Source organism: Sus scrofa, chromosome 17 (genome assembly GCF_054392235.1).
Source record: "Sus scrofa isolate SSC_HxYL_T2T_F1_AM1 chromosome 17, Sscrofa_HxYL_maternal_Yorkshire_Landrace_v2.0, whole genome shotgun sequence".
NCBI classification, from domain to species: Eukaryota; Metazoa; Chordata; class Mammalia; order Artiodactyla; family Suidae; genus Sus; species Sus scrofa.
Window position 1 is genome coordinate 69,191,517 of NC_139399.1, and position 23,929 is coordinate 69,215,445.

The 23,929-nt window shown below is 59.8% G+C and overlaps 1 protein-coding gene across 12 annotated transcripts in view; it reads right to left on the minus strand.

Moving 5' to 3' along the window:
• Window positions 1-23,929, minus strand: part of TAF4 (TATA-box binding protein associated factor 4) — a 106,605-nt gene that overhangs the window by 33,562 nt on the left and 49,114 nt on the right. For 4 of the 12 annotated variants that reach the window (XM_085003301.1, XM_085003307.1, XM_085003312.1 and 1 more), the window contains one exon: window positions 8,846-10,329. The exons of 2 other annotated variants lie outside the window; for them this stretch is intronic. In XM_085003301.1, the coding sequence (XP_084859427.1) occupies window positions 10,162-10,329 (168 nt within the window). In that variant the 3' untranslated portion in view covers window positions 8,846-10,161. 6 more of the 12 variants (XM_085003306.1, XM_085003304.1, XM_085003310.1 and 3 more) reach the window with 3 other exon arrangements.

The window sequence follows — 23,929 nt, forward strand, 5'->3', positions numbered from 1 at the left end:
AATGTTTTTACTTAAGAAGAAAAACAAATGTCCACTCTGAACCTAATTCTAAGCATAACCAGCTGCGGTCCCGGGTGCGTCCCCCCTCTTCTCCCACCCGCCCCACCCCCAAGGGCCCCACGGGGGCTCCCCGCCTCAGGACAGAGATAACGGGGTGGGGCTCAGTTACGGGGAACCTGCCATGTGTCCTGGACGCCTCGACAGCACCCGACGCTCGGGGAGGACGCTGCGGCACACACTGGGGCCAGTGTGATCTGGTTACTATTTGCCAGCAAGGTGCTGGCACCACCCCACAGAGCCAGGCCACTACGCAGTAAGTCTGAGGGGCACAGGCACGAGCCCTGGGCCGCAGCGCAGACGCCCCTCCAGGCCCTGAAGCCCCTCAGGGTGCTTCCCAACCCTGCACCTGCCAGAGGGGGAGGGGGCCTCTTGGGAGGCGGCAGGGTGAGCAGTCCCAGCGGCCCCTGGGGAAGTGGGCCCAAGGCCCAGAGGTGCCCAGAGGGCCAGCCGGAGATGTCTGAGGGCCCCCCACACTCCTCCGCACCCTGCCCCGGCTGGGGCCTCCTGGAGACCTGGGTGGCAAGAACCGCAGCCTGACTCGGGGCTGTGCTGGGGTAGCGGGTGCTCTGTGGCTCCGGCCCCAGAAGCATCAACTCACAGGGACGGCATGAAGCCTCACCCAAGACTAGGAGTGCTCCAGGCTGACACTGAGCACAGGTGGCCCTGGACGCGCACCTGCTGAAGGGCTGAAGGAGGGGGGCGGGGCGGGGGGCACTCACTGCCACCAACCCAGAAGCTCCCAGCACATTCCCAGCCACCCAGCCCCACTGCCCCCCACCCCCACCCCCGACACACACACACACACACACACACACACCCCTGTCCTGACTCACGCTTGGCTGAAGGGCGCTGCCGGCACTGCTGCCGTGTGGCCTCAGAAGCGTCCGCAGGAACTTTCGGCTGCTTAGAAATAAATCCTCTGCTTGGAAATTCACCAGGACAAGCTCGGGGACTGGAGGGTGAGGTCCGAACCTGCAGCCACTCCCAGGGGCTGCGCCCAGAGCCCAGGACAGCCTCGTGGTCCCAAGGCCTCCCTCCGCATCTGACTCTTCAAAGGACTTAATTCGTTAACGCCCACATGTCTTAACTCGGGTTTTTCCTCCAGCCTGTCTCCCACCGAGGTGACTGCCACAGCTGCCCCGTGTCCCCAGCACCCAGGGCAGCCCAGCGGAGAGGACGGGCTAGGCCGCCGGCCGCCCGGGGCAGCAGCGGGGCTGCAGAGAGCCCCCTCGGAGCGCCTCGCCTTGGGCGCGTGCCCACGGATCTCGGGCCAACCCGCCTGCCCGGGGCGATGAACTGAGCAGAGAGAAGGCAGGGGGCAGGGGGGGGCAGGCCTTTACCCTCCACGGCCCGCCCTCCAGGGGCACCCGACCACCAGACACCCAGCACTCCCGCTCCCACGGGCTGAGACCACCAGCCCCCAAACACTGGGGAAAAACTCTGACAGAGAGAGGGGCAGAGAAACTTCCAGAAACACACTGGCCTGAGTGACCAGGCAGCAGGGGCTGTGCCCGAGGCCTGGTCTTCTCCTTCCTTCCACGATTCTGGAGTGGTCGCTATGGAAGCTCCGAGGCTGCAGAGGTCAGAGGTCTGCGGGGGGCCAGGCGGGGCGTCGCCACCAGAAAGAAAACCCACTGCCTGCCGCCAGGCGACAGAGGGACGATGACCAGGGCGGGGCTGTGACCACACCCAGAGGGGTCTCGGTGCCCTCGCTCCTGCCCGCAGCATCCTCCGCTGGCAGGCAGGGCCCCGCCGACCCTTGCAAGCGATGGGCACAGAGGGTTTCCCTGCTCAGCCCAGGCCGGCGCAGGACCCCCCCGGGAATCTGGGGGGCCCGTGGGAAGAATCTCCTTGGGGTTCCGGGCCTTTCCTTCAGATCTCCTACCCGGCGGTGTTGGCGATAAAATAACAATTCATATTTTAAGGCAAAAGCAAGAAAACTCTTAAGCCAAGTTTTCCTCCGCCCCTTGGCCCGGGGCGCGCCGTGCGGAGCCACCTCGCCAGCGGCGGGGATGCCTGCCCACCCTCAAAACCAACTGCTCTTCTGGCACCAGCCACATCGCCCCCCTGACAACCACGCTCCCTTCTTAACCCTGCAAGGAGCCACAGGGACCCAGCCCCGGCCTCTACCTGCAGGCATCTCTGGTGGGCGTTCTCGGCGACGTCATTTTCCTTAAAAATGACGACGGGCACAGGACAGCCTGGTCACACGACCTGGGGAGGTACCGGCCGCGCCTAAGGGAGGTTCTTGGCATCCATGCTTCCTCGTGGCCTTCCCAGGGTCACCAGCTCTTACCTGTCCTCTGCCTGTTGTACAGGATTTTACTGTTTCCTGCATTAGCAAATATGTCGCAGCCTCTGAGAGAATAGTAATGACCAGGTGACCCGAAACAAGTGACCAAGGACACTGCTCTCTAAGATCGGTGAGTCTAACCGTGGACTCTCGGTGTGGGAAGAAGCCACAGGACAGAACCGCTTCCCGGACGGGAACAGAGGGCCCTGTGAACAGGGCCTGGTCCACTAAGAGTGCATGGCCTGCCCACCAACCAAAGCCTCCCTGGACCTCGGAATAGGCCTTCCTAGGGCCTCCCAAACCTGGGTCTGCCGCCCACCGCCCCCTGCGGTGGCTGACCTCTGACCTACCCTGGCCCCTGCAGGAGTCGGACAACGACGAGATGACAACCGGCTGAGGCGCCGTGTCCCCTGGGAAACCAGACGGGACTGCCCTCCGACGGCTGGATGTTTCAGGGGAGGATCTTATAAACCCCGTTTCTTGCACCTTCTGATACTTAGAAAAGCACCCAAACCATCAAGGCGTCTGTTCCTCACCAACAGCAGTGGCCTCCGACCAACCACGTGGTCGCAGGTTCGCCTTCGCCAAAATCACACGCCGCCGCCCTCGCCTCCTCCCAACAGTCCTCAGAGCCCTCGGTCCTGGGTTACAACCAGCCTGGCCCCAGTAGGCTGCCCCCTTCCTCTCTCAGCTTGGCCACTGGTTAGCGTCTTCACCCGCCCCGCACACACAGCTGCAGGGTCGAGGCCGCCGTCCCGCCGCCCGCTCGGGCCGGGGGCCCCCCGCGTGCCGGGGCCCCAGGAGCCCGTCCCGCCTCCCCCGCAGCCCCGCAGGACCACTCCTCTCCTGCCCATGTCCTCAGGCCCTAACCCTAACCACCCCTGGGCACAATCTCACCCCCACATTGCGGGGCCGGGGTCCCAAGAGCCTCCCAGAGCCTGGGCTGGGCACCCCAGGGAATTAGCATCTCTGATCCCCCCGCCCAGGGGGCCGCAGTTCCGGCTCCTAGGTTAGCCTCTCGGCTGCCCTGGGGTTTGGGGTGGGGGCTGGTACAGTCCCCATTTCAGGGGGTGGAAAGGCCATCGGCATCCAGAGGAGGGGGGGTGAGCCCTGATTCGGCCCCGGGGAGCTGGGCCCCCGGGCCAGCCCGGCCAGGAACCCAGCGGGGACGGTGGGGGGCTGGGGACCCCACCCTTTCTGCTGGTGCCCAAACGGGTGTCCTCAGTCTGCCGTCCCTCCGGCCGTCATCCAGCATCTCTTCCTGCCTCCCCATTGCCCCTTAATCCTTCCAGAAAGGCCTGCCTGCCCTCCTCTCAGCTGGTGGGGGCCCTTGGCCAGCTAGGGTTGGGGACTGCCCCTGCCTTCCTGGCTGAGGCGGCCTGGGGTGGGGGGACTGTGGGGGGAGGGAGGGGTTCTTGGACAGCTCCTTTCCAGGTGCAGAGCAATGGGGGACGGGGGGTCTCGGGTCCATTCTCAAAGTCCTGGCAGCCAGGTCTCAAGGGCTGGGCTGGACCTGCAGGCCGGGCTGAACTGAAATTCTTGTCACCACCCTGCCCCAGCACCTCCAAAACAGGTTCAGGGCTGGGTCTCAGGCATGGCTGGATCCAGGTGCTCCAATAACACCACTCTTTGCCTCTGTATTGGCCTTGTTTTCAGCTCGTTTCAAGTTCCCAAGAAACAGCAGCCAGGGTGGCCCCAGGCAGATGAGCTGACCTCCTAAGCCCCCGACACGCAGAGCCCCTTCCTGTGAAGGGCCTGCACCCCCCCACCCCGTCCCCCTCCCCTCCCCGGGCTCCCCCTCCCCTCCCAACACCTATCTGCCCCTTGCACTCTCTCTGCCAGCTCCCGTAGCATGCCATCTGTCCCCAGCACTGCCATCTGTCCCCAGCATCTCCCATCTCTAGCCCCTCCCCTGCAGTGTCACCCCGGGTTACACCGGGCCTGCAACCATCCTCACTGCCCACCTGCTTCCCCCTCAGCTGGGATCCCAACTGCAGGGGCCTGGGCAGCAAGCCCTCCTCCACACCCGCCCACCCCTGGCCTCCCGGCGGCTGCTCGCCCCTCTCTGCTGCTCCTTGTCCCCAGCCTGAGGACCCACCTGTCCCGCCCTGTCCCCTCATGGGGCACTCCGGGGCCCCTGCAGCCACACTACATCCCAGAGCGCGGGGCAGGGAACCCGACCCTCCCCGGCCTCCCTTCTGCCACCAGCTCCCCGCCTCAGCCCCATCACCAGCCTTCATTTCCCTTTGCTGATGCCGAAACCGGGGGCCCTCCAAACCTCCCCACACACCCCACGTCCGTCCAGAGACAGGACCTGCCCCCTCTCCTCCCCTCCCTGCCACCAGCACCTTCCTCTGGCCACATCCCACCCAAGCCAGTCCCTGCCTGGGAACACAGCTTAATCTCTTAATTCTCATTCCCTTATTTTTGCATCTTCGAGGTGTTTGATGCGTAGGAAACTGCACCTATTTCCGAGGTGCAACTGGCAAGTCTGGGCAGTCGCAGGCGCCGTGAGGTTTCACCATATGATCAAGCTCACTGACGCGCCCGCACCCCAAAGACAACCTCCGCAGGATGCCCTGCCACCCCGACCCCGACGCGCTCCATAAAGGGAACCCCCAAGGGCCTCTGGCCGGGCCGCCTTCCCTCATCCTCACAGACGGCGCCAGCAGCTACGCCGCCGGGGCCGAGCCGCCGTCCCAGGGGCCCAGACCGCTGTACGCGCTCACCGGCAGAGGGACACTTTTCCCATGTTCAGCTATTCTCAAAAGCAGAAATCCTAGCAGCGAGGAGGACTCACGGCCTGACGCAACGGCTTCAACAGCGGCCAGATGCCACACAAGTAGGAAGGTGGCCTGTCCCCTGCGAGTCTCTTAAGTGGACAGGATACGTCCCCTGGGGCCGGTCCTGCCTGTGCCAGGGTCCCGGGTGGGGCCGGAAGGGTCCAGAGGAGGGAGAGGCTGCCCCGCCGGGCTGGGGCTAAGTGCCTACCTCCATCGTGAGAGCATGCACGGATGGAGCACCTGCTGTATGCAAGGCGCTGAGGCTGTATGTGAGCCTTGCCGAATGCAAGGCCACACAGGCCTCGGGAGGGTCCCCAAAGCTGCTCAGATGGAGATGGATGCAACATGAGACCAGAACAGCTGCCCTGCAGCTGCGGCTAGAGGGCAGCCAGGGTCTGGGCCTCTGTGGGCTGGAACCCTGATGGCAGGGCTGAGGGAAGCTGGGTGGACCTTTTCTTTTAGATAAAGTTTACATTTGGAGCCCACGTTCTGACAGAAAACGAAAACAAGTTAACCATTAACTAGTTAACTAGCGACCACGGATAATCATGAGATTTGTCTTAATAGCAGCGTTCCAAAAAGATCACAAGCTGTCATCTACTTAGGACATCCAGCCTGGGACAGTCTCACGCGTCCTCTCAGGGGCCAGGTCACCTGTCCAGGTGCAGCCGAGGTCTGTCGGGGGGGGGGGGGGGGGCCGCAGGGCAGGGGGTCCGCTGCTAAGCTCTGTGCTCTCTCCTCCACGCTTTCCCAAGGGACACTGCACATGCGCTGAAACACACAGATGCTACCTGTGAACCTGGCACATGTGTTCACCCCGTGACCATCCCCCAGATCAGCACAGCTCTTCCATGAGCCCGGAGGGCCCACGCCTCCCACCAGGAGGAGGCGCGCAGACGCCCCTGTGAGCAACGCCCCGCCCCGCAAGGCCCCGCCCCGCACAGGCCCCGCCCCGCACAGGCCCCGCCCAGCGCAGGCGCCAAACAGAGGGTACTTCTCCCGGCACAACTCTCAAGAGATTCATTTCCACCTCCGACCCGTGGGTGGTTCCTTCCCGCGGTTCCCAGGCAGTATAGGATAAATACACTCCTGTTCTCCTGATGGGCTCGCGCGATGTCCCCACGGGGCTCCACCGACGAGCAGAGCCTCAGGGAGCACTCCTGTGCCTCTCCCGCGGGGACGAGATACACCATTCTGGGAGCAGACAGGCAGGTGCGGAACGCAGGGCCGATGGGTGGACGGGCGCGTACCTTTGTTAGAAAGTGTGACACGGTTTTCCAGAAGGATCCTTCCATGCGACACGCAGACAGCCTGGAGCTGCACGAGGCGCCACCTCCAGACTGTCAACCTTTTAACGTGGAGCCAGTGTGGACCCTCTCCGTGGTTCTCCTGCCCAGAAATGATGAGCGCCTGCCTCTTCCCTGGCTTATGGCAGACCTTTTGCAAAGCTCTTGTTCAAAGGTCTTGCACATTTTCTCTGAGGTGTCTGTCTTTTTACTGCTGAGTTGCAGAATTCTTTGCGATTCTGGAGACAAGTCCTCTGTCAGGTGTCTAGATGGCAAATATTTTCTGAAAGCCTCTGGCTTGTCCTGAGTCTTTTAATGGGCCTTACTAAGTGCGTAACTCTGAAGTCCACTGGACCCACTTTTTTCTTCACGTCCTTAGAAAGCCCTGCCCACTCCCAGCTCACAAAGACCCCAGATGTCTTCCTCCAGAAGCTTTGTCAGGGCTGTGCTCCCTCTCAAAGTGATGCGTGGTGTGAGGTGCAGTCGAGCCCCCCCCCCCCCGCCCCACCACCACCAGGGCCCCCAGTCACATCAGCAACCTGCCTCTAGTCACTGCCTTGTTGTCTCTGTCAAAAGTCTAGTGGCCACAACGTAGGGACCCATTTCCAGATCACAGATCCTGCCTCTACGCCAAGACGCTGCTTTCCTGTTTCCTAAAACTTTACAGGAAGTCTTGAAATCTCGGGGTGAAAATATTCCAGTTTTGTTCTAGATTATCTAGGCTATTATTCTAAGTCCTCTGCAGATTCATGCAAGTTTTTGGAATCAGGCTGTCAGTGGCTGTGAAAATCCTGCTGGGATTCTGATCAGGAAGATCGGCGTGGACAGAACTGCTGTCTCCAGGGTCCTGAGACGGCGCCACGGACCCGGCACACTTCACCACGGGGACAGCTTTCGTTTCTCCGATTTCAGCATGAAGATCTCATACGTCCTCTCGGAGGCGGGGAGTGGCTTCCGCCCCTACCCCCATTTCCTCTGGACGCTCGCCGCGTACCCGGAAATCATACCCGAGGTTCTGCCGGGCTTCCGCGCGCGCCGTCGTGCCTTCTTCAAACGGCGCCTTACTTCTCTCCCGCCGCTCCGCCCGACAGGACAGCACCTGGCGGCCTCCAGACAGAAAACCCAGGCGCCTGGGCAGACGGATGGACCCAGCAGCACAGGCTGAGAAGCTGGGACGAGCGTAACCCAACCCCTGCGGCCCTTGATGACTTGCCTAACATGTCAGGCCAAGAACCTGGTGAAAACCAAGGGTTCCTTGCGGTGGGAAGTCCAAGCCTGAGCTCATTAATCAGCCTCCTCGCATTTCCATGCGGAGGGAGATGGGGGTTGTGCCCAGGCTTCCGGATCAGGCCCCAAAGCTGCCCGTGGGTTCTTTTCATCACCCAGCAGTACCCTGAGTTGTGGGCTGAATTGCAGGACCCCGACGCCACCCCCCCACAACCGCCCCACCGTAGGCCAAAAAAAAAACAACAACATCACATGGGAGCCCTATCACCCCAGGACCTCTGAACCGTGACCTTACTTGGGGACAAGGTCTTTCTGGGGGTCGTCAGGTTAAAACGAGGTCACCAGCATGGGTCCTGATCCCAACCACTGGGCCTGATGAAAAGGAGACATTTAGACACCAAGCGGACGCGCATGCGGAGAGTACGCCAATTCGAGGTGAAGGGGTGATGCTTCCACCGGCCACCGAGCTTCCACGACGCCCACCACCAGGCGCTGGACCCGAGCCTCCAGAACCGCGGGTCAGCGCTGATGCTGCAGCCGCCGGCCCGTGGTCGCCACGGCGGCCGGGAGGCTGACGCACGGTACTGGGGTGGGACCGCAACTCGTGAGAAAGGCACGTGCCTGACGGAGCTCCATCATCAGACTGGTCAAAGTGAACGTGCAAACTAGACGCCAGGCCCGCCTAACCCACGACCGGGCCCGCGTCTCTCGAGAGACCGCTCCGCGTGCGCACGGGGGCCCCTCGGAGCTGCGGTCCATCAGGGCCGACCCTTCACGGGCCCAGACGGATGGGGGCGGGGCCTCCAGAGACCCCGCCCCCGCTCCCGGTGGGCCACGCCCCCAGCCCCAGCCCGGCCTTACCTTCCCGCTCCCCGGCGCCCCAGCGCCTCTGCGCAGACAGGAGCGCGGCGTCCACGCGGCGCAAGTCCCTCCGCGTCCGAGGTGGGGTGGCCCAGACCCGATGGCAGGCAAGGCGTGAGCTCGGCCTCCTCCGGGCCCGGCGACGCGACACCCAGGCCTCCCTCCGGAGCACGCAGGTCCTGTCCTCGGCGGGGAGGCTATTTCTACTAGACTCGCTGGGTTTGGACACTGACTCTAACAAAGTGGCTCACAAATTTACACCTCAGTGGAACCACAGCTGAATCTCTAGCAGCAGAATCTAAAACTGGAAAACTGGGAAAAATAGGCAAAACAAATACAGATAAATTTGCTTTTAATAAAGGAGTTAATTTTCTTTCAATCCTATATAAAACAATAGCAATTAAAAACTTCATTTCTGAAAGTAAAATATTTACATATGAACAAGTAACTGTGCAAAATTTACATGAAAAAATGGAAAGACAGGGATTTCCTAAAAGACGAAATAAAAGGCGTAACAGTTTTCAGGTGTTGATAAAAAATACTGATCAGCATTCAGTTCACGCGCGCAGAGAAAGTCTAAGGTGAGAATTCACACAGAGAAAGCCAAGGTATTTACAATCATAAAAGTACTATCAATAGACAATTTAATACAATAACCTCTGAAAATATAAAGAACCAATTAGTATATTTGTAATAAAAAAATAGGTACAAAGAAAGGGCTTCTGCTCTGGACGCCTGTAAAGTGGGCCCAGAGCTTTTGCATACAGTCTCTTAGCAAAATAATTATAGTTACATAGCCATTTTCATGTTATGTGCCAAAAATTATGTACAATTACTGACAAAATACACCAACCATTTTTCAACACTTGATTCACACTGAGAAACAGTCTTTTGATGATTCTTCTCAACTTTGATTTTATTTCATCTAAATTTTCACTTTTAGCTAAAAAACACAGTGCAAGTAAAATAGATTTATGCTGAAAAGGTTTTCATTTCTTTTAACTTTACAGCTTTACAAACTATAGCAAATAAAATGCATTTGTACAGGTGCTGACCACACATTCAGAAGGAGCCACGCTGCTGGGCCCCGTGAAGCAGGAAGGGTGAGCCCACACAGCGGGCGGGCGGGCGATGGGCCGCCTGCTTCGCGGGAGCCTCGGTGGAGGGCGGGGGAGGGGGAGATAAATAGTCAAAAAAATCAGTTTGCTTTGCCAACTGACTAACACAAAAATAAAAGAAATGAAATGAGGTCACTGGCTGTAGACACACACCTACATGGTAAGTTGGGCTGAACTAAACCAAATGCACAAATGATGGAGAAACCGCTATGAGGTGACAGAGGGCAGCTAGTTATTTGCTAAACGATTCCATCAGTTTTAGATATGGCTTGTTTGGCAAGAAGGCCACTCAATCAAAGATGAGTTAAGATTTGACTGTCCTTTAAGAGAACCCACGGGCCTCCGCGTCTCTGTTAGAGAAACGTGTTTTCCTCCGTACGGAAGAGCCGACTTAGAAACAGGAATATAAAACTGCTCCGTTGTAAAGAGGTGGCTGTTTTTAAACAATATCCCATTTGCTTGTTACAAAAAGGCGTCATCTGCAAATATATAAAAAGTCCCCAGGCGTCTCCACCTAAGAGGCCGCGTCCGAGCTACTTAAGGAATGCTTTGTAGAGCAACAGTGAATGGCTTGTCTCGCGTTCATTTTCTAAACAAAATATGAGGTCCCTGAGGTTGACCCGCGTGATCCTTTGTCGCGTGAACTGTCTGGGGGTTCCGACGCCGGAGCTGCCTGGGACCGCCGAGCCCGGGCCCGCGCCCTGGTGACGAGAAAGGAGAAGACAGCCGCGTTAGTCGTGCAGGGGTGGGCAGGGCCCTCGGCGCTGCCCTAGCACCGCACGTCTCCCTACAGAGGTCCCAAGGAACCCTGATCCTGGAGGAGCCGGCGGGGGACAGGCTCCTGCCGGCAGGCCCACTGCGAGCTGACGTGCTTTACGGTCCCTAACGGGGAGGGGCGAGGGCCGCAGCGGCCCCCGAGCCGACCTCCGCGACCGCTAACCCCGCGATCCCCCACAGAGCTCGGCCTCCGGCCCCTGGGGCACGAGGAAGGACGAGGCGGCGGCTCCTGCCCCAAGGGAACGGCTCGCGGCGGGCTCCCCGACCTCCACGCGTCCAGTCATCCCCGCTTCGCCAACAGAGGCACGTTCCCACGGCTGCAGGGTCTTGGTTCCGGGGCTGGGTGGGCCGGTGGTCAGCTGGCTGGGCCGCAGGACTCCGCGGTCACCGTGGCCTGGAGGGGGACTCCCCACGCCCCTGCCGACAGCAGCAGTTCGGCTGGCTTGCACTGCTCCGTGCCCGAGGGCACCTGCCGAGGGTTCTGAGCATCCGACACCTGCTTGCAGCAGCGAGTTCCCAGTGTTTTCCTGGAACGCGTCGTGTCCCCCCGCAGCAGCGTCCCGTCATTTCAGCGCGTCCCGTCGTTTCAGCACGTCACGTCGTTTCAGCACGTCACGTCGTTTCACCACGTCACGTCACTGTCTCCATCCGACACTCGGGGACACAAACCACACCTCCCAGCTGGATGGCTCGTTTTTCCATTCGGAATGAAAACTAAGTGTCTGCGTTCTGGTGGTTAAAGTTGCTCATGTGCATTTCAAGTGCAAAACTTAAAATGATAGTTTTACAGCATTTTCTCAACCACCGTTTAAGCAGGCGGGAGGAGCGAGTCTGACGCAGGAGAGGCCGCAGCGCAGCACGTGGCCAGCAGGTGGCAGGCGAGGCCGGTCCCTCCCGGGCCCGCATCCTTGGGCATCTCAAGGTGCGTATCTTCCACCGCCCCCTTCAGACACCCTGAACCACCAGGTCCCTCCTCCAGCCCAGTCCTCTGGGGACTACCTGCCCCCCGCCTGAAACACCTCCATAGGTTTCCTGGGCAGTTTTCCTGGGGTTTCCGTAACAGCCCTGCAGGAGCATTTAGTGTATGAGACAAAGAGCCCCCTGGAAAGGCTGTGATCCAAATGGCTTAGAGGAAGGAGCAAGGAGGGGAACGGCAGGGGCCACAGCCCAGCGGCGGGAGAGCCGGAGCTCTGGGTGGGTGTGCCTGGCCTAGACCCCCTGCACCGCGCGGGGAGGGGGGGATCTCTGGAAGGACAGCGGGGGGCGGGGCTGGCAGGGGAGGGGCGCTCTCCTCCCCGCAGAGCGGGCAGGGACCTTGGCGCTCCCGGGACAAAGCGCTACCTAAACGTCTTGTGTGACGCTCAGTTCTAGACTGAGGCTGCTGCTCCTACTTTCAAAATAGGTCACCAGCCAAAACAGGGCTGGGAACAAGGGTGAGAAACTCGCTTCAGGCACAGAATTTAAAGGATGCTAAAAGCCAGAAATCAAGATAAGTATTTTAATGCAACGTCTTCTAGAAAGCGAAAGTGGTGCCAAAAGCCCTGGACAAGCAAGTGTCAGCACAGCCCACAGCCAGCCTCTGGGGCCAGGGCCGCACGCTCCTTCATCCCAGGCTCTGAAGGTCAGGACACTGGCACACGTCCGCGGTTCTGTGGACTGGAATAAGAGGCCTGTGCTCAGCGGTCGCTTCTGCCTCCGCAGGACGAGCGCTGTCCTAGGACAGCTCTGGGGGCCCCGGAACCCAGCTCTGGCCGGGGTCAGACAGCCGCACCCAGCCTGCCGGCAGGAGGGCCCGCTCAGCCCAGAGCCCCGCGTGGGAAGCCAGAGGAAGCAGCTGACCTAAGCGACCAGCAGCAACCGAAGCGCACAGAACACTCGGCGGGAGCGGCGCCGGCGTCCTCCCGGGAGGGGCAGGTGCAGCCAGCATCACCACCATTCACGCTCGGGCCAAGAGGCGGCTCCTTCTGCATCGGTTTGGGGGGTGTTTGCAGGCACCGGGGCTGAAACAAAGTGACTCTGGACTAGTCTACACTCTCCCGAAGCGGAGCTGTGGGCCCCCTTCGTCCTCTCCCAGGGCTTCTGAAGAACTGAAAAGGGAGGCTGCTATTTCCTTCCAAGGCAACCTTGCCACTGTCAAAGTGCCACCACCAGCCTGACAGGCAACAAAGACGTGAGGGAAAAACCACGTGGAAAGATCACCTTCATCCAAACCCCACCTGCCCCATGGGCCCCCCCCCGCAGGACCCCACCTGCCCCATGGGGTCCCCCCCCACAGGACCCCAGGGCTGCGCACGACCCTCGGGGACTGTCTGGGGACTGCGACCGCAGGGCCCTGGCTCTGCTCCCCAGAGCCCCGCTCAGTGAGCGGTCTGAGCCCATGAGCCCCGGGGAGGGTATCTCCAACCCGCCGCAACGCCCTGCGCTCCAGCGGCGCGTGACCGGGGACAAGTGCCAACAGCTCAGGCTCGCACTGCCTCCCCTCCCCCTCACACATCCTGACTCCCAAACGTGTCCCTGCAACGGACCCCCTGCCCAGGAGAAGCAGCCGCGGGTGCCCTGCAGAGCAGCAGCAGCAGAGACACATGGGCACGCGGCTAACGAGGACGAAGGTCGCCTGCGACTGCCCAGGGACCATCCACGCCGGGGGGGGGGGGGGGGGAGCAGGTGGGGGAGGCACGTGGACGCATGGCTGCGCCCCCAGGAGGCTGACCCGCAGAGACCGAGCAGGGGCCGGGCAGAGGCGGGGCGGAAACGGGGGGACTGTGGGGCCTGCGGGACAAGAGCCTCCCCCAGCCCCTCCCAAACCGCCAGGAGAGGACGACACGGGCCATGAACCTCGTTATCACCCAAACACCACGGAAAGGCGCGAGGAAGAGCAGGGCGTCCACAAAGAACCACCGCGAGAAATGAGACAATGGCACTCCACACGTGCCAGGGCCCAGCTCAGCCTGCAAAACGAGAGACTCACAGGGCAGCGCTTTCAACCAAAAACGTGCTTAGACGTCTGAGGATGCGAACCTCACCCGAAACCAAAAACTCACAAATTAGGGGAAAATCGACGAAAAACCAGAAAGCGGAGTTCCCGCGCTGGCACAGGGGGCTAACAGTCCAAGTGCAGCAGCCGAGGCCGCTGCAGAGGGGTGGGGTCGACCCCCGACCTGGCCCAGTGGGTTACAGCATCCAGCGTAGGTCACGGCTGCAGCTCCGATTCAATCCCAGCCCAGGAAAACGAAGCACCGGCAGTTGATTGACTCAGGCGTAAACGCAAAAAACAAAGACAGAATCCTCTCAGAAATGACCATACAGTGTAAGGCACTCAGGGGAGAAAAGACGCGCAGAGAAACGCAGAGAGAGGCCGAGGAGGACAGAAAAACAGGCGGCGTGAGACAAAGCGACGGCCAGGAGAAGCAGCAGGCAGCAGACAGACAGGAGGGGGGAAGGAGGCCCTCCAACCCCAACCCAAGGGCCCTCTCGGGAAACAGGAGAAAACAAACCTGCCCGCTGCACGAGCAGTGGGCCCCTGGCAAAATTATCCCCGAAGAGCCAACACGGACGAAGCCTCATAAAACCACCCGCTTTCCGTGGCAAAGCGAAGGCCTCTAGGCCAACAGGGAAAATAAACCACAAAGGCAAGAGCTGCCTCAAACCAAGGAGAAAGCCACGAGCAGCATTAAAAAGCCCAGCGCAAGGAAGCGTGACCCAAGTTTTACACCCAGCCGAGCTGCCCTCCACAGCAAGGCCACCGGAAAAATGCTTCCGCTCGCAAACCGCCAGGGCTCCGTGCCAGGCGGGGGTCGTCCCAATTGGGCCGGGGTGGGGGATACTGCCGAAAAGGAGAGGCAGAAATAAGCCTTTCTCACACACAAACGGACACCTGGTGTCAAAGCAAAGGTGAGGGGAGCTGGGAGATCATGTCACTGCCACCCGCTATGACACAGTGGGGACAACGCAAAGGGGGGGGCTGCACCCACAGGGTCCAAGAGGAAACACGCCTGGACAGCTGGGGCTAAAGACACCCCAAAATGCTTCCAAACAAAGGCAACCAGGAGAACATTGTTACAAACCTCCCTAAATACACATAGTATAGTTAAGGAGCAAAGAATACAAACCTCAAAAAAACCACAGCAACTACAGAAAAAAGACGCAGAATTATAAAACATCGCGGCGGAGCCGAGACCCACCATGTCAGCCGTATCAGTACAGGCGACAAGAGGCTCAACGCACCCACGACAGGAACAAGCCTCTCACTGGACTCAAGAAACAAGACCCAGCCACGCACCCCACACAGGAGACTCACGTAAGTGGTAAGGGGACGGGTCAGGCCGGAGCCAGAAGTGTTCCAGGCGCTGGAAGCAGAGGACGAAGCAGGAGCCCTGACTTCGAACAGAGGAGCGTCAGGCCCCCGGGGAAAGGCAGACGCCTCTTAACACGACGCGTCACAGCTCACGGCGAAGAGGCAACACGTACCAGGTAACACGGCAACCCCACGACAAAGCAGGAATGCAGGCGACACGAGGACACGAACACACGAACAGCGGAGCCGCGGGGGACACCACACCCAGCACAAGACACGTGGCGTGGACACTGGACAAGCAGGGGCAGGTGGTGGAGCCAGAAAGGACACCCAGGTAAACGCATCAAGGCCCCGCCCCGACCCGAGAACACGCCCGCTTCTCAAGCCCCCACCGTACCTTCCCCCAAAATGAGCACCCACGCCCCCCAAGAGCCGGGCAGGATTAGAAGCCATGGCAACCCTGGGGGTGGTGCTCGGAGAGAGCCAGGCGTCATCCAAGGAAACTGCCCGGCCCTGCCCTTCGCCCCCAGGGTGGCCCCAGGACACAGCACCCGTGCTGCACGGGGAGGAGGCCCCGGCCGCGGGGGTGCAGACACTCAGGAGACGGGCGGGCAAAGGGTGCAGGTGCCCTGAGGACGGGGGCAAGTCGGAGGCAGGAGGCGGCACCTCTTCCTACAGCTCTGGCCCCGAGAACCCCGCAAAGCGAACAATTCGAAGCCACGGGTGGCAGGGGGGTCCAAACTCAAACCAAAGAACCCGACGGTTCCTCACACGAGAATGCGGCCCAGGGAAGCAGGTGCAAGGAACGGACGCCCCAGGGAACGCGGGACAGAAAACGGGGTGGGTCTGGGAAGGCGGGACATCGGGACACAGGAAGACCTACGCAGAACGGGAGCTCCCGCCGTGGCACAGCCGAAACGAACCCGACAAGGAACCAGGAGGACGTGGATTCGAGCCCTGGCCTCGCTGAGTGGGTGATGGATACGGCATTGCCTTGAGCTGTGGTGTAGGTTGCAGGTGCGGCTCGGATCCCGCGTTGCTGTGGCTCTGGCGTAGGCCGGTGGCTGCAGCTCCCATTCGACCCCTGGCCTGGGAACCTCCATGTGCCGCGGGAGCTGCCCTGAAAAGCAAAAAAAACAGAACTGCAGAGAAATGTCACTCTCGACTGTGAACATCGAGGAGTCGAAGCGTCAGCCCACGGCCTTTACCCAGGACCCGGACGGACAGAGAGCGGAGCCACGGGGCAGGGTGGGGGGAGAGCCCCGTTCCGGCAGCAAACGCCTGGGACGCGTGCAGCGTGGGAGGTGAGAAACCTTCACCAGGTGACCGTTACATCAAGAGGGCAGAGCAGCCAACCCGCAGGGGCTCGCGATGGCCACGCAGGGCCACCAGGGGTCGCTGCCTGTGGGGGGGACCCCTGCTGACGCCTGAGAACAGGGTGGACAGCAGGCAGCATGCCGGCCGACAAAGGGGGACCGAGGAGGACAGCCCCCCAAGGCACGTCCATCACAAAGGGAGACAGATGTCCCAGCAGAGATGCCGGCCACCCAACATGGACCAAGGGCTCAAAGTGGTCGCCAGCAGCGGGACACAGATGTCACGTGCCTCCTGATACGACACGCTGCAAAGGACTCGGTGTCACCGCCTCCTGATACGACATGCTGCAAAGGACTCAGTGTCACTGCCATGGCAGTCCAGCCACATTACATAACCTGGGTTCAACCATGAGGAAACAAGATGAGCCCAAATTAAGGGACATTCCACCAAAAAACAAAGAGTGCCAGAATCAGACAAGACTGAGGACCTGTCACAGGCCAGACAAGGTCAGGACACAGGCACGGTGACCAAGCGCCAGGAGGGTCCGGGGCGGGAGCCTGAAGATCCGTGAAGAAGGGAAGCCATCGAACAAGAAGACAACACCTGCCAGCGACACGGCGGGTAAAACCGCCTCCAAACGCACAGAGAGCACCGTGGCCGAGAACACAGCTCATCAAAACTGGGTCAACAGCCTCCACCGCCTCCTCGCCCGAGAAGACTGACAGGTGACAAATAAGCACGAGGAGAGGGTCCTCGTCGCGCGTCACAGAGACCTGCAGACCAAAGCCGCAGACACCCCGCACACCCACGAGGACGACCAGAACCCACGACACCCGCAACCCCCAAGGCTGGCGAGGGCGTGGAGCAGCAGGTGCCGCCACTTTGGACGACAGTTTGGGGGTTTCTTACAAAACGAAACACACTCGTACTACACAGTCCAGCAGTCGTGCTCCTGGGCGTTTACCCAAAGCAGCTGAACCTCCGTCCCCACAAACGCCCGCACGTGGCTGTTTACAGCGGCTGCAGGCAGAGCTGCCAAAACTCGGAAGCAGCCAGGACGTCCTCCAGCAGGTGACGGATAAACGGTGGAGCATCCAGACTGTGGGCCACGATTCCGCCCCGACGGAGACGAGCCTTCCAGCCACGCGAAGCCAGGGAGGAAACGCACGTGCATTTCGCTAAGTGAAAGCAGCCACCAATCGGAAAGGCCACAGACTGTGTGACTCCAGCTTCCAGCTCCACGACGTCCTGGAAAAGGCAGACTCACGCATAAAGTGAAAGCATGAGGAGTTGCCAGGGGCTCAGAGCGCAGGCATCTTCAGGGCAGTGAAACCGCTCTGTGTGACACTGCGATGGTGGGGTCACGTCCTTGTGTGTTTGTCCAAACCCATCGAAGGGACAGCAGCCTGATGGACTCTGCCGATGAGGACGTGTCAGCGCAGGTTCATTCACTGCAACAAACGCCCCGCCAAGGCGGGGGAGTGGGGCGGGGGGGTTGGCGACAGGGCGACGGAGGGACGTGGATGGGGGGTACGGGAACTCTGTACTTGCCACTCGATTCCGCTGGGAACCTAAAGCTGCTCTAAAATATAAAGGGCATTAATTTGAAATTAAATCCTGAATCAATAAGGTCTTGGGTTAACAGTGTCCCATCAGCCACCCACATCAGGAGAAGCTGTGGGAGGGACATTCAGGATCTCTAGCTCCCAGGGTGTAATTTTCTGCATGTCTAGAACGAGTTCAACCAAGGTGGTGGTTATTTTAAAGACATACCCTAAGAAAATAACCTTAAACTAAAAAAGAAAAAGAGAAATCAAGCATCACCTCTGATGAAGAGAGGAACATGCGAGACTTAAAATTTCAGATCTCCTGCTAATCGCCACACATACAGCTCGAGTCCAAAAGCAGGTACCTCCCCGTCACTTCCAAAAGTCTACACCTGCCTCCCACCGGTCAGAATGGCTGTCATCAAAAAGTCTACACATAACAAATGCTGGAGGGGGTGTGGCGAGGAGGGGACCCTCCCTGCACTGTTGGTGGGAATGTGAGCTGGGGCAGCCACTACAGAAAACATCATGGAGGCGCCTCAGGAAACTTACAGAACTACCATACGCTCCTGCGACCCCACCTCTGGGCATCTATCAGAGAAAACCGTAGTCTGAAAAGCTACATGCACCCCTATGCTCACAGCAGCACTATTCACAACAGCCAGGACATGGAAGCAAGCGGAGTGTCCATGGACAGAGGGACGGACAAAGAAGATGTGGTGCGTACATGCCGTGGACTACTACTCAGCCCTAAAAAAGAATGAAAGAAAGAATGCCATCTGTGGCAGCAGGAATGCGACGAGAGACTCTCATGCTCAGTGAGGTGAGTCAGAAAGAGGAAGACAAAGACCATGTGACATCACTTCTGTGTGGAACCTGAAACACGGCACAGATGAACCTGTCCATAGAAGAGAAACGGACTCAGAGAGAACAGATTTGTGGTTGCGGAGGGGGCGGGGAGGGATGGACAGGGAGTTGGGGTTGCAGATCGAAGCCGTTGCGTACAGAATGGATAAGCAACGAGGCCTTCCTGTACAGCACAGGGACCCGTGTTCACTGTGCTTGGATGAGCCAAGAATACGCATACACACGTGTGCAACCGAACCACTCTGCCGTACAGCAGAGATTAGCCACACTTGCCAGTCAACTACGCATCAATGCAACATAAAGTCTTTTAAAAAGGCACAGGAGTTCTCGTCGTGGCGCAGTGGTTAGCGAATCCGACTAGGAACCATGAGGTTGCGGGTTCGGTCCCTGCCCTTGCTCAGTGGGTTAAGGATCCGGCGTTGCCATGAGCTGTGGTGTAGGTTGCAGACGCGGCTCGGATCCCGCGTTGCTGCGGCTCTGGCGTAGGCCGGTGGCTACAGCTCCGATTCGACCCCTAGCCTGGGAGCCTCCATATGCCGCAGGAGCAGCCCTAGAAATGGCAAAAAGACCAAAAAAAATAAATAAATAAAAAGGCACAACCAATGAAGTAGGAAGCAACTCGCCCGGCATCTTGGTGACACGCCTCCCGGTGTCGCTGGGGTGCCTGTGTGAGCCCCACACTCCTCCCACCCCACATCCGCCCCGCTGGTTTGGAAATACACACTCTCTTCCTCGTCTTTAGGGCTTACTCGGGATGCTTTCAGAGCTAAGGCAGAAGCTCGTCGCCTGCCTTTCCCACGGACCCTCCCGCCTGGCGCAGGGACCCCAGGGGCCAAAGTAGTGGAGGAATTGGTTACATGGAGCAAAGAAACCCAGAATATTGAGAATGATGGGAAGGGATGTCTCACGCCTGTGAGGGCCCGTCAGGACGGAAAGAAGGAGCCTGGAGCAGCCCTGAGGGTCCCGACCAGCATCTCAGCGGGGACTCAAGCGCAGAGGGTGGGTTTAGATGCAGAAAGGCTCACGCATGCGCAGAGACACACGCACACATGCACGCACACACACACAGACACACGCACACGCAGCACACAGGCGTGCACGTTCCGGGCGGGACTGCTGAGGGGCCTGGAAGCAGGGGCCCTGCAGCGACAGGCACACACGGTGCTCAGCTTCTGGCCCCTAAACGCCACCCTCCACTGAAAGGGACCAGCCCGCGGGCGTTGCTGCAGCTGCGGGCAGGAGCGGGAGGCACCCGGGCGCCTCAGCAGGAGGCAGCCTTTCGAAAGGATACAGAGCCCAGCCTGAAGCAGCTCCACTGACCAAATCCAGAAACGCCGAGAGCACTGATCACAACCCTCTGACTACAGCAGGAATCCACACGTCCAGCAAGGCGACGGACGGACGGACGGCTGGGTGGGTGGATGAAGGAATGAAGGCGCGAGCGCGGGAAGGGACGAAGGAGGAAAGCCCTTCTTTACGGAGAAGGCGACCGACGGGCGGGGAAGCGGTGTCGGCGACAGCGGCTCCACGCGGCACCTGTCTCGGCAGCGGGCGGCGGGGGCGGCGGGGGGAGCAGGTGCGCGGTCCCAGAACATCCCCCGGCTCAGCGCCAAGAGCTGCCCGTTGCCCGCGGCAAGCAGGCGGGAGGCAGCGGCGACACCGCGAGGCCACCACGCTGGAATCACTCGCGGCGAGAAGGTCCACCGCGGGCCTCCTGCCGAGAAGGGGCGAGCACCCCAAGAGGGACTCCTGCCGAAATCAGACAGGCCGAGGTGAGGGGCACCCGACAGCCCTCGGCCCGTCCCCGTCAACGCGGCCGGGGCGAGGACGCCGGGGAGAGCCCCCTGCCACGCCGAGGCCAGAGAGGCCGGGAAAGGGGGCCAGGCATGCCCAGGTCTGGGGGGCCAGGGCCTGATTTCCCGCCGAGGGCTGTTGCGGCAGCAGTGCGGGTGTCACAGCATCAGGGTGACAGGGTGGGACGCCCACGGGCAGAGGGCGCGCTCACACCGTCTTACGCACAAAGGCACCCCCGCCTCCCACGGGCACAGAGAGACAGGGTGACCCAGCGAGGCCAGGACAGCGTCCAGCACTGGAGAAGGAGTCCCCCCCCCCCCCGCCATCGCAACCTTCCTACAGGTCTGAAACTCGAAACCAAGAGAAACACTGAGAAAACGTCCACGGGCAGATTCTGGGGAGACGCTGCTCGGGCATCCGGCTCCCCGACCCTCCCAGAGGGCCGCAGACGACCGCAGCCCGCGTGCAGAACAAGAGCAGGGAGGCTGAGCCGCCAGCAGCCCCGAGCCCAGGCGGCTCCTGCACCTGCGCAGCGAGGCCGCCCGCGGGGTCCCCAGAGCGCACCCCCGCCGCCCGAGCAGCAGCCTGGCGGGGGGACCCGCCTCCCACCTGCCAGGCCCCAGCACAGGCTCTGACGTGGGGACTCTGCGAGGGGTGACGTCCAGGTTGAGCAGGACAACGGGGACAAGAGGTCCAGATGGGAGCCGGGTCCAGGAACTCGGACAGCAAGGCGCCACCGTTCCTGCTGCACGGGAGCAGCCTGAGAGGCCCCGAGGCGACCGGCAAACCTCCTGCCCACCACGTCCTCACAGAGGCTCACGGAAAGGCGCACACGCGGCAAGCGCGGGAGGTCGCGTGCCAGGCGCGTGGCCCTGAGAACGAGAGACAACGAGGAGCAGGTGACAAGAACGCCCGAAAGACATGACCCCACAGAGGCCGAGGGCTGTCCTGGCTCCAAACCCGCCGGAAGCCACTGACACTTGACGACGCGACCAAGAGCGCGACGCTGGTGAAGGAGAGCCAGCCAGCCGGACACGGGGCCACGGGACCAGGGACCACCATCTGACAGGCAAAGGCTCCAGCAAAGAGAACACACAAGCAAACACACAACAGACAGTGCCTTGAAAGAGAACTGAGATGCCGAGAAGGACAGAAAGTACACAATTTTTAAAAGAGACATTTAAAGGATTAAAGAGAAAATGACAAACACTGATGGATGGCAGATACAGAAGATACAACATATGTTCGGGGGGGGGGGTTGTTTTGTTTTTGGCTTTTTAGGGCCACACCTGCCACACATGGGGGTTCCCAGACTAGGGATCAAATCGGAGTTGTAGCCACTGACCTACACCACAGCCAGAGCCACGCCAGATCCGAGCCACATCTGCAACCTACACCATAGCTCACAGCAACCCCGGATCCTTAACCCACTGAGCGAGGCTAGGGACCGAACCTGCGTCCTCATGGATACTAGTCAGGTTCTTGACCCGCTGAGCCACAATAGGGGCTCCCTAGGAGATACAACATATGAAGAACAGGAATCTCTGAAGAGGAAAACAAAACCAAAAAAAAGCATTAAAGAAAACGTCCCCGATCACAGGCAGGTTTAAACTATCTGCTCAAAGAACACACGCTCATCCTGCGAGGACGACACAGGACAGCCGCTCCAAGGTGAACCCCAGGCTTTAAGAAAAGAATTCTGTGGCATCTTTGGGCAGGAAAAGCATGTGACACACAAGAGAAATAAACTCAGACTCTCACCAGACTCGGACAGCAGTGTCTGAGATCACGAAAAAAAGTGCCAAAGAAACTACTTACTCAAGGAAGGTTCTCGTGGAAAGAAAAGAGGAGCCAGGCCTGCACAGCTCCCCGAACTGAGCTGCCAGTGTCAAGGGCACCGACTGAGCACCGCGCAAGAGCCTGCAGGCTGCGTCCCCATGGAACATTCCACGAATCCGGCAGAGAACGAGGTGCAGAAACCAAACACTAAACAGACGCCAACAGGACGACCAGCCACTAGAGCAGACGTAAAGTCCCTTTCTGAGCAAAGACAAAAAGAGGGGTACGGGGGAGAGCATGGCACCCAACAACTGTGCGAACCAGAGACACCCCATGGGTGCCAGTTCTGGCGTTCCCACGTGGTGCAACGGAACTGCCAGTGTCTCTGCAGTGCTAGGATGCAGGGTGGACCCCCGGCCTGGCACAGAGGGTTAAAGAGCTGGCATGGCAGCAGCTGTGACTTAGGTGTAGACTACAGCTCTGCAGACCCCTGGCCCAGGAACTCCATGTGCCAAACAGAAAAAAGAAGAAAGGAAAAAAAAAAAGCAAGCGTGAGCGTGCCTGCTGTGGCGCCCGGCGCACTCACTCCCAGCGTGCAGCCGCGATGCCAGAGGCCCTTCCCCAGGAGCAGGCATCACACCCGACGTGGGACTCGGCCCAGGACAGGGAGGGCAAGTCTGCGGGGTTCACCCCGCTGGGTGCGGGGCCTTCCACAGACCCTAGTAAGCACCAAAGCGAGGGAGAAAACACCCAAGTTCAAGACAGCAGCAGAACTAAAACAAGTCGCCGTCTTCAGAGGCGGTAACACGCAGAGTCCCTCCACGCCCCACAGCATCCAGCACCCAAGCGACAATGACGAGACCCGGGGAGAGACAGGAAGACGTGACCCCGGGGGCGAGGGGAAAAGCGGGCAAAAGAGCCCGAGTCTCAGACGCCCCAGCAGCTGGGCCTGAGGCATCAGCAGAGCGCTCCGCTACCAGGCTCAAAGCATGATGGGAGGATCTGGTCTCCGGGAGTGAGCAGACGGGCTCCCTGGTGGCCTAGCCATTAAGGCTCCCTCGTTGTCACTGCTGTCTGCATGCTGCAAGCACAGCCAAAAATAGAAAAAAAAGGTGAGCAGGCAGGGAAAACGCAGCAAAGACTAAGAAGCCATAAAAACAAAAGTGAAAATCTCGGAACTGCAAACGCATCAACAAATGAAAACTTCCCTGGGTAGGAGACGGCAGGGACTCTGAAGACAGATCTGAACCCAGTGTGGACAGAGAAAAACCCCACCAAAGAAAAACAAACACGGGCTCAGAGACCCACAGAACAGCACCAAAAGCTCTAACAGAGGCATGACCAGGAGTCGCAACAGAAGGAGACCGGGAAGAAAGTTCTGAAGAAATGAAGGCCCAATATTCCAAATATGAGGAAAACACTGACCAACAGAACCAAGCAGCTCAGGACAGCCCGAGCAGGCCTCACATCAAGAGGACCAAGCCTGGGAGCTCCCGCCGGGCGCTCGGGTTATGAACCCGATTAGTGTCCATGAGGACGTGGCTTCCACCCCTGGCCTCGCTCAGTGGGTTAAGGATCCAGCATTGTTGTGACCTGTGGGGTAGGTCAAAGGCATCTCGGATCCCACGTTGCTGAGGCTGTGGTGTAGGCCAGCGGCTGTAGCTCCGATTCGACCCCTAGCCTGGGAACCTCCATATGCCGATGGAGCGGCCCAAGAAATGGCAAAAGGACAAAAAAAAAAAAAAAAAAACAAAAAACAAAAAAAGACGTGGCGCCCCTGACGGGAGACCAGGCTGAAGATGACAGTGGGCCCTGAACTCGAGGGGACACCGTCTTTAAGGACAAAGACAGTCACACGTCTATGGCTGTCACCAGGTTTAAGAACAAGAGTTTGGCAGTTTTGCAAAACACACTGGGAAACCTCCC